We start from the raw sequence: 14,688 nt of genomic DNA, 5'->3' as shown, positions 1-14,688 counted from the left end.
TTAAGACAGTTGTCTGGGCCAACATTCTTCCCCAATTAGCCTCTTGTTAGATTGCTGTTGGTACCTGGTCAGGTGCTGAATTCATTTTTCGGTCACATTTCCGTAATTATCTCTGAATAATTGTGATTTTCTATAAACTGGGCGCAGGTTCCTCAGTGTCAGTTCCCATTGCGAGTGAATTGCGATGTTTTGATTGCTTATCCCACATCTTTCTCTGCAGTGATGGGCCGTTCATGACAAACAGAACTATAGTATTACTATAGTATTAAAATTAATATTAAAGTATTAAAGTTAGTGCGTGAACAGGGACCTGGGGCTGGATTTATCCCTTGGCTTGCAGGTATTTGCTTTGATTTATTATTGTCACACATTTTAACATAGTGAAAAGTATTGTCTCTTGCATGCTATAAAGTCAAAGCATACCATTCATAGAGAAGGAAAGGAGAGGGTGCAGAATGTAGTGTTACAGTCGCAGCTAGGGTGTAGAGAAAGATCAGCTTAATATGAGGTAGGTCCATTCAAAAGTCTGACAGCAGCAGGGAAGAAGCTGTTCTTGAGTCGGTTGATCTCAGACTTTTGTATCTTTTTTCCGACGGAAAAAGGTGGAAGGGAGAATGTCTGCGGTGCATGGAGTCCTTGATGATGCCGGCTGCTTTGCCGAGGCAGCGGGACGTGTAGACAGAGTCAATGGACGGGAGGCTGGTTTGGTGATGGATTGGGCCACGTTCATGACCTTTTGTAATTTCTTGTGGTTTTGAGTGGAGCAGGAGCCCATACCAAGCTGTGATACAGCCAGAATGAATGCTTTCTATTGTACATCTGTAAAGGTTGGTGAAAATCGTAGCTGACATACCAAATTTCCGTGGTCTTTTGAGAAAGTAGAGGTGTTGGTGGGGCTTTCTTAACTATAGTGTTGGCATGGGGAGACCAGGACAGGTTGATGGTGATGTGGACACCTAAAAACTTGAAGCTCTCGACGCTTTCTACTTCATCCCTGTTGATGTAGACAGGGACATGTTCTCCTTTACACTTCCTGAAGTCGATGACAATCTCCTTCGTTTTGTTGACATTGAGGGAGAGATTGTTGCTGCACCAGTTCACCAGATTCTCTATCTCATTCCTGTGACACCACAAGGTGAGAATATTGTTTAAAAACACACACTAGTACTCAGGGGACTGGGGGTAATATATTAACATGGATTGAGGAATGCTGAATGGATCAAAAACTAAATGTAGGAATAAACAAATTATTTTCTGGTTGACAGTCTCCACCTGGTGGTCAGAACTTGGGACTCAGCCGTTGGGAAACAAAGGGAAAACGATGTGAGGAGTCGGAGAAGAAAGGAGCAAGGACAGCAACAAGAGGTAGAAAAGGGAATAAAAAAAGTGATAGGCAGAGAAACCAAGGACAAAGTTCAAACAGGGCTATAGAGAGAAATATTGGGAGCAAGGCAAACAATGTTAAAAAGACAAGTTTAAAGGCTCTGTGCGTTAATGTGTGGAGCATTTGCAATAAACTGGATGAACTAATCGCGCAGATAGATGTAATCGGGTACGATATAATTGGGATTACGGAGACATGGCTGCAGGGTGACCGGGGTGGGAACTGAATGTTCCAGGGTTCAATCTCTTTCCTAATGATTTTCTCAGATCCCTTCTCCCCTCTCCCAATATCATTTAGAGAATGATAGACACCCCACACCCTCATTATCATCAAACTGAGACTTACTGATCCTCTCCAACTCTAACTCAGTCTTCTCCACCACCTCAAAGCGGGAAACTCTTTCACACCAACACTTCTACTTTCTCAGAGGACTAAGGAAATTTGGCATGCCCACTACACCTTTCACCAACCTTTCCAGGCATTCTTTCCAGTTGTATCACAGCTTGGTATGGCCCCTGCTCTACAAAAGGTCATGAATGTAGCCCAATCCATCACGCAAACCAGCCTCCCATCCATTGACTCTGTCTACACTTCCCGCTGCCTCGGGAAAAGCAACCAGCGAAATCAAGGACCCCACGGACCCTGAACATTCTCCCTTCCACCTTCTTCCTTTGGGAAAAAGATGCAAAAGTCTGAGGACACATACCAACCGACTCAAAAACAGCTCCTTCCCATCAGACTTTTGAATGGACCTACCTCGCATTAACTTGATCTTTCTCTACACCCTAGCAGTGACTGTAACACTACATTCTGCACTCTCTCCTTTCCTTCTCTATGAATGGTATGCTTTGTAGAGTATGCAAGAAACAATACTTTTCACTGTGTACTAATACATGTGACAATAATTAATCAAATCAAATACAGATCAGCCATGAATTGAATGGCTGAGCAGATAGGAGGGGCCGAATGGCCTACTCTCATTCCATACGTTGGTCATCTCGCCCTTTGGAGTTCTGAATAAATCGGTTTGAAATGCAAGTTATGCGCAGCCGTGTCCCATGAATAGCAAGACGATAACTGCAACATAATCTGAAGATTTAATATTGGCGAGGACACTGAGAGCACCCCCTGCCTTCCAACCTTCAACTCCAGCCGGGCCGATGGGTCAGCACCTCGTGTTTAACATCTCAGCTGAGAGACAGCACCCTCGACAGTGCAGCACTGCCCCGGTACTCAACAGGAGTGTCAGACTGGATGGTCTGAAATGATATTAAATTCCACAATTCCACCCAGTCTCGCTGACACCTGGAAATGTTGGCTCGGGATCAGCACTGGGAATCCTGTTTGGTCTTTCTCAGTATGAACTTTCCTAATGTCTCTGTAGAGTCGATGAATGAGCTGTGCGATTATTACTGTTTAAAGCGTATTGTGGAGGAATTAGGATGAGGGATTACTACACTGGGAAAACTCTGCTGCCTTTAGTGCTGATCTGCCTCATTAACACTGTAAGAAGTCTCACAACACCAGGTTAAAGTCCAACAGGTTCATTTGGTCGCAAAAGCTACCAAATAAACCTGTTGGTTTTTAACCTGGTGTTCTGAGTCTTCTTACTGTGTTTACCCCAGTCCAACACCGACATCTCCACATCATTAACAGAAAACAAAAAACGGTAGATCACAGGAACAAGCCCTTCGGCCCATCGATCCTGTGCTGATCATGATGCCCTAATTAAACTAAAAAAAAACCTCCTGCCCTCACTCGGCCCATGTCCCTCTATTCCCTCCCTATCCATGTACCCATCCAGATGCCTCTGGAATGTTGTTAATGTGCCTGCTTCCTCCACCTCCTCTGGCAGCGCGTTCCAGGCACCCATCACCCTCTGGGTGTAAAACCTCCCCCGCACATCCCCCTTAAACTTTCCCCCTCTCACCCTGAACCCGTGCCTTCCTAGTAATTGACACTTCCACCGCGGGGGAAAAAGCCTCTGACTCTCCACTCTGTCTGAGCCTCTCAGAATTTTGTAGACCTCTATCGGGTCTCTCCCCTCAGCCTCCGTCTTTCCAGTTAAGAAAAATCTGTAAAACCATAGCTACACAAACTAACTCCAGTATTTATTGTGATAAAGTTCATTTATCCACTAGATGGAGCATTTTATTAATGTTTCAGGTATTTCCCTAACATATTTTCTAACTACAGCAGCCATCGTTCAGGGACAGGAATATAAACTATTTACAAACAGCACCCACCCTCGTTAACTCAATTAACGGTTTCCAAGTCAGAGGGTTGAGGGTTCGAGCCCCCACTCTGGGAATCGACCTTATAATTCAGGCAGACACTGGCCACTGAGGGAGCTCTGGATTGTCAGGTGGACAAAGTAAAGTTTATTTATTAGTCACAAGTAAGGCTTACATTAACACTGCAGTGAAGTTACTGTGAAATTCCCCTAGTCACCACATTTCCGTGCCTGTTCAGGTCAGTGCACCCTAATCAGCACATCTTTCAGATTGTGGGAGGAAACTGGAGCACCCGGAGGAAACCCACGCAGACACAGGGAGGACGTGCAGACTCCACACAGACAGTGACCCAAGCCAGGAGTGTGAACCTGGGTCCTGGCGCTGTGAGGCACCACTACCACCGCACAAGGCAGTTGTCTGGGCCAACATTCTTCCCCAATTAGCCTCTTGTTAGATTGCCATTGCTACCTGGTCAGGTGCTGAATTCATTTTCAGTCATGTAATGCATTTCAATTCACTCCAAATAATTGTTTGTGATTTTCTACAAACTGGGCACAGGTTACTCAGTGTGAGTTCCCATCGCGGGTGAATTAGATGTCTTGATTGCTAATCCTGCACCTTTCTCTGCAGTGTTGGGTGGGTCATGACAAGCTGAACTACTTGGTATTGTATTAAAATTAGTGCCTGATCAGTGACCCCGGGGCTGGATTTATCCATCTGCTTGCAGGTAGCACCACAAGGTGCGAATATTGTTTAAAAACACACCCTAGTACAGAGAGGATTGGGGGTAATATATTAACGTGGAAGAATGTTGAATGGATCAAAAACTAAACGTAGGAATAAACAAATTATTTTCTGGTTGACAGGCTCCACCTGGTGCTAGAATGTGGGACTCAGCCATTGGGAAACTGTATTATAGAACCCTAGAAACTAGAAGGAGAAGCAGGCCATTCGGCCCTTCGAGCCTGCTCCGCCATTCATTATGATCGTGGTCGAACTCAACAGCCCGGTCCCGCCTTCTCCCCATATCCTTTCAACCCCTTCGTCCCCCAAGGGCAATACCTAACTCCTTCTTAAAAACGTACAATGTTTTGGCCTCAACTACTTTCTGTGGGACAAATACACAGGCTCACCAGCTTACGGGCGAAGAAATTTCTCCTCATCGCTGTCCTGAAAGGTTTACCCCTGATCCTCAGACTGTGACCCCTGTTTCTGGATAACCCACTATTGGGAACATTCTTCCTGCATCTACTCGTGGCCTAGTTGGGGAGACCCATGTGTTCAATGTATTGAAACTGGAAGGTCACATATGGATATTTGGTTACTTTCTCGGTGACTCAGAGGACCATAATGTCCTCACTCTAGGAGACAATAACGTCACAGTGTTTCCGCTCTGAACCTCTATTTATGAAGTCTAAGATCTAAAATGCTTTTCTCACTCCTCTCTCAAACTGCCCAGTGCTGTGTGTTGTCCCTAGCTTAAGAATTTGATGACATGGCAGGGTGACGTTATCAGCAGTTGGGCTGGGTTTACAGTCAGTCTAGTCTAGGGGCCTGTCAGAGAACGACAATGCAAGCTTTTGTTTGCTTCATACCTTTGTGGTCTGAAGAGTCTCCTTTGAAATACCACAACCACCTTCAGAGAACTATCTGTTCACAGGCATCCCCAGGTACAGAACCATAGAAAATTACAGCTCAGAAACAGGCCCCTCTTGGCTGTGCCAAAGCATTTTTCTGCCTAGTCCCACTGACCAGCACTTGGACCATATCCCTCCACACCCCTCTCATCCATGAACCCGTCCAAGTTTTTCTTAAATGTTAAAAGTGAGCCCGCATTTATCCGGCAGCTCATTCCACACTCCCACCACTCTCTGCGTGAAGAATCCCCCCCTAATATTCCCTTTAAACTTTTCTCCTTTCACCCTTAACCCATGCCCTCTGGTTTTTTTCTCCCCTAGCCTCAGTGGAAAAAGCCTGCTTGCATTCACTATCTATACCCATCAAAATCTTACACACCTCTATCAAATCTCCCCTTATTCTTCTACGCTCCAATATTTGTAAACCTGCAGGCTCAATAGAACTGCCATTAAGTCTATAATTATCCACCCCCATCCCTGCTGTCAAAATGCCTTCACCTCACACACCTCAATGTTAAATTCCATCTGTTGCTTGTTTGTCTATTCTGTCAGTCTGTCGATATCTTGTTTGAGTCCATCAATCTCCGCTCACTGTCTGCCATTCCCCAGACATGGAGTCAGTGGCAAATTTCAGCTTCTGAGTAAAACATCATAGAGACTAGAAGCAGGAGGAGGCCATTTGGCCCTTCGAGTCTGCTCCGCCATTCATTTTGATCACGGCTGACATCAAATTTAACATCCTGATACCCTCTTCCCCCCCCCATATCCCTCGATCCCTTTAGCCCCAAGAGCGATATCTAATTTCTTCTTGAAATCAGACAGTGTTTTGGCTTCAACTACTTTCTGTGGGAGTGAATTCCACACATTCCCCACCCTCTGGGTGAAGAGATTTCTCCTCACCTCAGTCCCAAAGGGTTTACCTCTCATCTTCAATCTATAGCCCCTAATTCTGGAATCCGCCCCCCCCCCCTACTCCCTCCCCCCCCAAACCACCATCAGGAACATTCTTTCTGTATCACAAAAAAAAGTTTCCTTGAGGACCAGCTCTGTCTACAGGAGTTTAGACATTCCAGCTCACTGGATGTCTGACAGGCAGCCCACACAGTGGAGTGGAGGGGAGGGGAGAGAGATGTTGGTGAGGTAGACCTGGGTGTCATTAACGTGTATTTGTAATTTGATACGTTTTCAGGTGATATCACTGAAAGGTGGGTGGTCAGGAGCCAATTCCTGAGGGTACAATAAACATAATGGCCAGGATGCAGGGAGCGAAGGCATTCCCGATATTTGGCTACAGCTGGATGGATAGGAATGGAAGCAGCTGGACGATGGAGGAGAGGGGCTGGAGGAGGACAGTGTGGTCAATGATGGCAGCGATACAACCAGGGCGAGGAAGATGAGTTTCACAAAGACCACCCCATTTATTCATGGGTTGACACTATAGGCGTGTCATACTGTGAGTGAGGACAGATTTAACTATCTCAACACATTCCAGGAACTAAATAATCTGGTGATCTTTGCCAGTGACAAACCTGTTCCCCAACCAACCAACCAGCCAATGCACTCCTGCCCCATTAGGATGTGGAATGTGAACCTCAATCAAAAAGACACAATTGACCTCATAAATCAGGGGAGAGAGATAGAAACTAGCATTTCAACATTCCAAAGATGTACTAGTAACATTGCACAAAGCAGGAAATTAGACATAAGAACATAAGAAATAGGAGCAGGAGTAGGCCATCTAGCCCTTCGAGCCTGCCCCGCCATTCAATAAGATCATGGCTGATCTGTCGTGGCTCAGTTCCACATTCCCGCCCTCTCCCCATAACCCTTAATCCCCTCTCTTAGCAAAAACCCATCAACCCGCGTCTTAAAAATATCTAGCGAGGCAGCCTCCACCACTTCAACGGGCAAAGAATTCCAGAGATTCACCACCCTTTGAGTGAAGAAGTTCCTCCTCAACTCCGTTCTAAACCGCCCCCCCTTTATCTTGAGGCTGTGCCCCCTCGTCCTACTGTCCTTTCTGAGCAGGAAGAGTCTCTCCACTTCTATCCTATCCATCCCATTCATCATGTTATACGTCTCAATGAGATCTCCCCTCATTCTTCTAAACTCTAACGAGTACAAGCCTAGTTTATTCAGCCTCTCCTCATAGCTCAACTCCCTCAACTCCGGTATCAGCCTAGTAAACCTCCTCTGCACTCCCTCCAAGGCCAAAATATCCTTGCGTAAGTACGGCGCCCAAAACTGCACACAGTACTCCAGCTGCGGCCTCACCAATGCCCTATACAGCCGCAGCAAGACCTCCCTACTTTTATATTCAATCCCCCTCGCGATGAAGGCCAGCATCCCATTCGCCTTCCTGATCACCTGCTGCACCTGCAGGCTGGGTTTTTGCGACTCATGCACTAGGACCCCGAGGTCCCTCTGCACCGTTGCCTGCTGCAGTTTTTCGCCACATAAGTAATAATCCTTCCTACCATTATTCCTACCAAAGTGGACCACCTCGCACTTGCCAACATTAAATTCCATTTGCCATTTCCTGGCCCATTCGCCCAGCCTATCTAGATCCTTCTGCAGACTCTCCACACGCTCCGCGCAATTTGCCGTTCCCCCAATCTTGGTGTCATCAGCAAATTTCGACACCATACACTCGGTTCCCTCCTCCAGATCATCTATATAAATGGTAAATAGCTGAGGCCCCAGCACCGACCCCTGGGGCACTCCACTAGTCACCAACCGCCAATCTGAATAGCACCCATTAACCCCCACTCTCTGTCTCCTTTTGACAACCAATCCTCTATCCACGCTAACACCCTACCCCCAACTCCATGCCCCCTTACCTTCTGCAATAACTTCTTGTGAGGTACCTTGTCAAACACCTTCTGAAAATCAAGAAAGACCACATCCACCAGCTCTCCTCTATCCACTGCCTTAGACACATCCTCATAGAACTCCAATGAATTTGTCAGACACGACTTCCCCTTAACGAAACCGTGCTGCGTCTGCTCTATCAAGCAATTCCCCTCCAGATGCCTCGCTATTTCCTCCTTGATGACAGATTCTAACATTTTACCTACAACAGACGTTAAACTAACCGGCCTATAATTCCCCGCCTTTTGCCTGCCACCCTTCTTAAACAACGGTGTAACATTAGCCGTTTTCCAATCTTCCGGCACTTCCCCGGAATCCAGCGACATCTGGAAAATAACCACCAAGGCATCCACTATCACCTCCGCCATTTCTTTCAGAACCCTCAGATGCATTCCATCCGGTCCTGGGGACTTGTCCACAATCAGTCCCTCCAGTCTGTCGAGCACCCACAGACTCTGAATACTGGGTTACTGACCACACTGGAATTCCTCCCAGATCCTGGTATTTATTCCATATTATCTGTTTTTATGCTCCAGGTGTTTTTCTGTGGGCTGTGAGTGTTTGGGAATCTTCCAGTGGTAATGCTGCACTGGTTACCGGAAAACAATTTAAAGAAATGATGAAGGGTCATTATTGAAACAGGTTTAACAACATCTGAGCTGCTATATACAGGAGAGAAACAGGTGGAACTACAGAGGCATTCCAACTGAAAATGGTGAGTTATCTGATTTAATATTCAGCTGTCTAATATTTACGATTCAATGCGGAGTTTTGGATTTATCTGCAGGTGTGTGTGGGATATCGGTATTAGTACCTGTTGTGACACAGTTTCGGGGAACCCCTGCACTGTCTGCACTGTTCTGTAAAGTGTCTGCAATCGCTTCCAATTTCTTTTCACCTGCTCTCCCAGGTTACTGCTGGCTGGTGTTTCTGCTCCGGGTATCCGGGCAGCGACTCGGATACCAGCCCAGGCTCCTGTGTGGGGTGGCGCCCTTAGAGAGGGCTCCATATGAAGCAGTGCCCAGTTGTTCCCCCTGTTTTCTGGGGAATGATGTGGGGGGGGGGTGTGTCAGGGCTGTGACGGGCCGAATGGTTTTCCTCGTGTTTTATGCTTCACTGAGTTGCAGTTGATGGGTAAGTTGGTGAGTTATGAGTTTGCAAAGCAGCGAAACAGATGTTTCACTGACCTCTGTGAGTGAGAATTGAGGCTGTCAGCGTGACTGGGGACCAGGGAAATGTAGCGAGAGATTCCTGACAGTTTACAAGCCACCATTCCGGAATAAAAACAAGGATTCTATGTGTAACGCTGAGTGATTTTCCTCAACGTGCTTCAATCTCTTTCCCAACAATTTTTTTCTGATTCCTTCCACCCTGTCCAAATGACATGTAGAGAATGATAGAAGCCCCCCCCACCACACCCTCAGTATCATCAAACCGAGACTTACTGATCCTCTCCAACCCTAACGCAGTCTTTTCCACCACCTCAAAGTGGGAAACTCTTTCACTCTCTGTTTCCCACATTCCCACAATGGACTCAACTGAAAACCATCAAATAATTTTCTTTACTTTCTTCCAAATTCTCAAACCTCCGTCTCCTGCTCTCTGAGCCCAATTCCCGACCTCACTGACCCACTGTGTAAACACGGTAAGAAGTCTCACAACACCAGGTTAAAGTCCAACAGGTTTACTTGGTAGCACAAGTCGCTAGCTTTCTGGCCTCTGACCCTTCGTCAGGTGGGTGGAGAGTTCTGATCACAAACAGGGGGTGTAAAGACACACACTCAGGTCACAATTCTGAGTGTGTGTAATTCTGTAACCTGAGTGTGTGTCTTTACACCCCCTGCTTGTCATCAGAACTCTCCACTCACCAGACAAAGGGTCAGAGGCCAGAAAGCTACCAAATTAACCTGTTGGATTTTAACCTGGTGTTGTGAGACTTCTTACTGGGTTTACTCCAGTCCAACGTCGACAACTCCACACCATTGTGTATATCCAGAACTTTCTATCTTTAATCACAGGCGGTTTCCTTATCATTATTTATATATTTAATAATGTCACAATGAAGTTACTGTGAAGCTCTGTTAGTTGCCACACTCCGGCGCCTGTTCGGGTACACTGAGGGAGAGTTTAGCACGGCCAGTGCACTCTAACCCACGCATCTTTCAGACTGTGGGAGGAAACTGGAGCACCCGGAGGAAACTCACGCAGACACGGGGGAGAACAACTCCATTGAGTATTGAAACCAATGTCAATCTTTGGTTCTGGCTGTACTTGGAGCATTGAGTGTTATTTTGTCCCTTTTCCCCAGTGAGTGATATTGAGTGTGTGGAATGGAAAGTGATCAGGAGAAACAGCAATATTCAGGCTCCACGTTATTCGGATCCAGTTTGACTTGTTGGACAGACACAGGCTCAGTGACGGAGCGACTGAGGATTATAAAATGCTGAAGGGATTGGATAGGTTATTTGAGATGGACACTAACGGGATTGGGAATGAGTCTAAAAGCCTGAGGGAAAGGCTGTGTGGTGTCCACAAACTCAGTGTCATCCTTTATAAAGGGGAAATAGATGTTTCCCTGAGTGAGGAGGTTACAGCCAGTTTACAAAGAAAGAGTTTCTGGTTATACCGAAAGGTTTTCTCTGAGTTTAATTAATGATCATCTCAAGGGTTTTGAGACAGAAATTGCTTCCATTTGTTTTTGCTTTATGAAACCTCCCTTTCACTGATATGTGGACAGTGGGTGAGTGAGATGTAGGAATCTGCAGGATTCTATTCCACTCTCTCACAATCTTCTTCAGGTTGACCAGTGTTAACATAGGTTCTGGAGATCAGGAATTCCTGAAATTTAAATTTCCTCAAATCCCACTCCTGCCCACCCACCCGGTGACCAGCCAGTTTGCCCCCTCTGAGTGTCCTCATGCTTCTACCTCAGTGAAGGGTGGTGGCGCAGTGGCACAGTGATTAGAGCTGCTGCCTCTCAGCACCAGGGACCCGGGATGGCACAGTGTTAGCACTGCTGCCTCTCAGCACCAGGGACCCAGGACGGCACAGTGATTAGAGCTGCTGCCTCTCAGCGCCAGGGACCCAGGACGGCACAGTGTTAGCGCTGCTGCCTCTCAGCGCCAGGGACCCGGGACGGCGCAGTGGCACAGTGGTTTACGCTGCTGCCTCACAGCGACAAGGACCTGGGTTCGATTCTGGCCTCGGGTCACTGTCTGTGTGGAGTCTCCCCATGTCTGCATGGGTTTCCTTTGGGTGCTTCGATTTCCTCCCACAGTCCGAAAGACGTGCTGGTTAGATACATCTCCCTCAGTGTAACCTGAACAGGCGCCAGAGTGTGGCGACGAGGGGATTTTCACAGTAACTTCATTGCGGTGTTAATGTAAGCCAACTTGTGACACTTAAACATTAATGAATGTTTTTATGTGTTGGTTGTTGGCGATCCAGAAATTGTCAAGGATGTTTTATAAATGCAATTTCTTGATCTTTTCCAGGAGAACGTTTTGAGCATAATCGATCCAAAAGATTGCGATTATTACTTTGTGGGAATCCCAAAGAGTACCAGAAGACGGAGAAATTTGAGAGCTGGGGGCTGCCAGCGACCGTTGAATGAAGAGGTCATTGAAGTGGAGTTGAACCAGGAGCAGGAGGAAGAAGTTCGTGACAAGCTGATGGAATATGGAGTTGGGAAAGATGTAACAAAGGACTTTGTTCGTGTCCACGAGGATGACATTGGGCAAGTCCTGACTGCACCTCTGCCCATTGAGTTGGTAAGTGTTAGTGGAACTTGGCAGCCCAGTGAGTGGCGATGGTAAAGCTGCCCCCCTCACGGTGCGGGGGGGTTGGGGGGGGGTTAAAATCAGCAACAAAGACTGTCACTGGGCTGGACTCTGCAATGTGTGTTTGTTTATTCAGCATTTGGTAATTTGAAGTAATTTTAATCCTGGGTTTATTTATCCCATGATGTGGAGATGCCGGCGTTGGACAGGGATAAACACAGTAAGAAAGTCTGACAAAACCAGGTTTTAGTCCAACCAAAATCGGCTGGACTTAAACCTGGTGTTGTCAGACTTCTTACTTTATTTATCCCAAGTCATATTTACCGGGCCCCGCCCCCAGGAATGAAAAAAAAGGCTACAGATCAGGACTTACCCACCTGAACCCTTTTCCAATCCCCCCCTCCTCCCCACCTCCAATCCCCCCTGTATGTCAGAGTTGCTCCCCCCTCGCCCCCTTCCTCTTGCATCAGTGTTTGATTTTCCTCATGTTACCACTTTGGGATGTTTGAGTACAACATGGGGATTGTTGGGAGATTGTGAAAGTTGCTGATTAAATGTAAGTTCCTTCTCTCCTTCAGACTTCATACGTCTACTTAATCCAGGAGGCCGGAACCTCATTTTACAAAGTGGGTCATTCTAAGAACCCCACAAAGCGGCTCTCTCAGCTTCAGACAGGAAACCCCCGAGAGCTGACACTTGTGTGTCAGGTAGTGGTGAGGAACCAGCACCGGATTAAAGGAGAGAAAATGGTTCGAGATAAATTGAAGGATTATAAAGTAACGCAGGCTGGAGGCACCGAATGGTTTAACCTCAACAGCGAGGACGAAGTTAATGAAGGAAAAGCAGCAGTGAAAGACCTGGAACAGAATGATGGAGATTTTGTCGATTTTACTAAATCGAGAAAAGCTGCCAATTAATGGGTGTTTGAATCAACATTGAACTGTGTCACTGAGCTGGACTTAGCCAAGAATCTTGCCATTTATATCATTCATTGAAAAATCCAAATTTGAAGTCATTTAATTGGAGATTTATTAATCATATTAATTTTATGTTTGATTTGGTGCCCTCCTCAGGGGCAGTGATATTTACCACCCGTTGGGATATAATACAATGGAAACATCAACTCCGGGGTTCATAACTCTGTGCTATGCAATGGGATCTCCCTGTGCTCTTTTAGAATCATTTTCTTGTATTAATCTGTCCAATTCTTCATGTAAAAATCCCAAAGGGTTTGCTTAGTTAGAAGGTGGCCTCTCACTAACCAGCATGCAATATATTAGCTCTGTTAATGAACTGTCTAACACTGGACGATGGGCAGCGTTTCTCTAAGTTTAGGTTCAGGGGCTGCACCCACTAAAGGAGCTGAGGTTGATTCCATTCTGAGGGTAACTCACATCCTCGATCCAGCAGCAACTCCCACTTTGTGCTTCAGTGTGGCTCCCAGAAGCTGAGCGGGTAGAGCCACCTGGTCAGACTGGGCCAGTAAGAAGTCTCACAACACCTGGTTAAAGTCCAACAGGTTTATTTGGTAGCACGAGCTTTCGGAACACCACTCCTTCACCAGGTGAGCGCTAAAACTTGGACAGAGCGACTCACTCAACCCACCCCGGCTCCCGGGACAGTGGGGAGGGGGGGAAAAGCAGTCATGCCTTCAGTTCCTGACAGCTGTCCAGTGACTCCGACAGGAATGTGTGAGGTGTGAGGACAACGTGAGCCTTTCAGAGTTATCCACCCTGTCCACACCCTGGTGACACATTGGAGGGTGCGGGGCTCAGAGTGAGGGAAGGAGGGAAGGGGATGGAGTTGTAATTTGGAGCAAGAGGAAGGCGGAGAGTTACCCACAGTTACTGCATTACTGGAAACCTGCCAGATTAGTAAAAAGAGCCTTAATTGTGATTAATTAAAGAATAAGCAATAAATCAATAGATGTATTTGAAAGGCTGGTAATATAATCTGTAACACAAAGTTTATAATCTTTTACATTTTATAATTACACATAATTAATGCTTGATTTTAAATACATTAGTCATAAATGATGAGAATTGTAAGTGGCTAAACTCCAAACTTTTACACTCTTGGCAAATTTCACTCAATTGGGAAAGAAATGGGGCCTTATTCACATTGCCTCATATTTTAGCAAGCACTTACATTAAACCATCAGGAGCTACACAGGTGGCACGGTGGCACAGTGGTTAGCATTCCTGCCTCACAGCGCCAGGAACCTGGGTTCAATTCCCAGCTTGGGTCACTGTGTGGAGTTTGCACATTCTCCCCATGTCTGTGTGGGTTTCCTCTGGGTGCTCCGAGTTTCCTCCCACAGTCTGAACGATGACTCAGGGAGTGGTGAAGAAGGCATTCAGCATGCTTGGTTTCATCAGTCAGAACATCGAGTACGGGAGTTGGGACGTCTTGTTGAGAGGCTGGGACTTTTTTCTCTGGAGTGTAGGAGGCTGAGGGGTGATCTTATAGAGGCCTATAAAATAATGAGGGGCACAGATCAGCTAGATAGTCAATATCTTTTCCCAAAGGTAGGGGAGTTTAAAACTAGAGGGCATAGGTTTAAGGTGAGAGGGGAGAGATACAAAAGTGTCCAGAGGGGCAATTTCTTCACCCAGAGGGTGGTGAGTGTCTGGAACAAGCTGACAGAGGTAGAAGTAGAGGCGGGTACAATTTTGTTTTTTAAAAAGCATTTAAACAGTTATATGGGTACAATGAGTATAGAGGGATATGGGCCAAATGCGGGCAATTGGGATTCTTCTAGAGGTTTAAAAACAAATGGGTGA

The 14,688-nt window shown here is 46.4% G+C and overlaps 1 protein-coding gene across 1 annotated transcript; it reads left to right on the top strand.

The window, feature by feature from the left end:
• Nucleotides 1-8,768: 8,768 nt before the first annotated feature.
• On the top strand, nucleotides 8,769-14,688 carry LOC145361670 (uncharacterized). The gene is made up of 3 exons (XM_080217564.1): nucleotides 8,769-8,841; nucleotides 11,621-11,896; nucleotides 12,484-14,688. The coding sequence occupies exons 1-3, from the start codon at nucleotides 8,839-8,841 to the stop codon at nucleotides 12,820-12,822; spliced, it is 618 nt and encodes a 205-aa protein (XP_080073690.1). The 5' UTR covers nucleotides 8,769-8,838; the 3' UTR covers nucleotides 12,823-14,688.

Source organism: Carcharhinus amblyrhynchos, chromosome 35, assembly GCF_965287045.1.
Source record: "Carcharhinus amblyrhynchos chromosome 35, sCarAmb.v2.hapA, whole genome shotgun sequence".
Lineage (NCBI taxonomy): Eukaryota > Metazoa > Chordata > Chondrichthyes > Carcharhiniformes > Carcharhinidae > Carcharhinus > Carcharhinus amblyrhynchos.
Note: the sequence above shows the minus strand (reverse complement) of the source record. Positions and strands in the feature narration are given on the sequence as shown.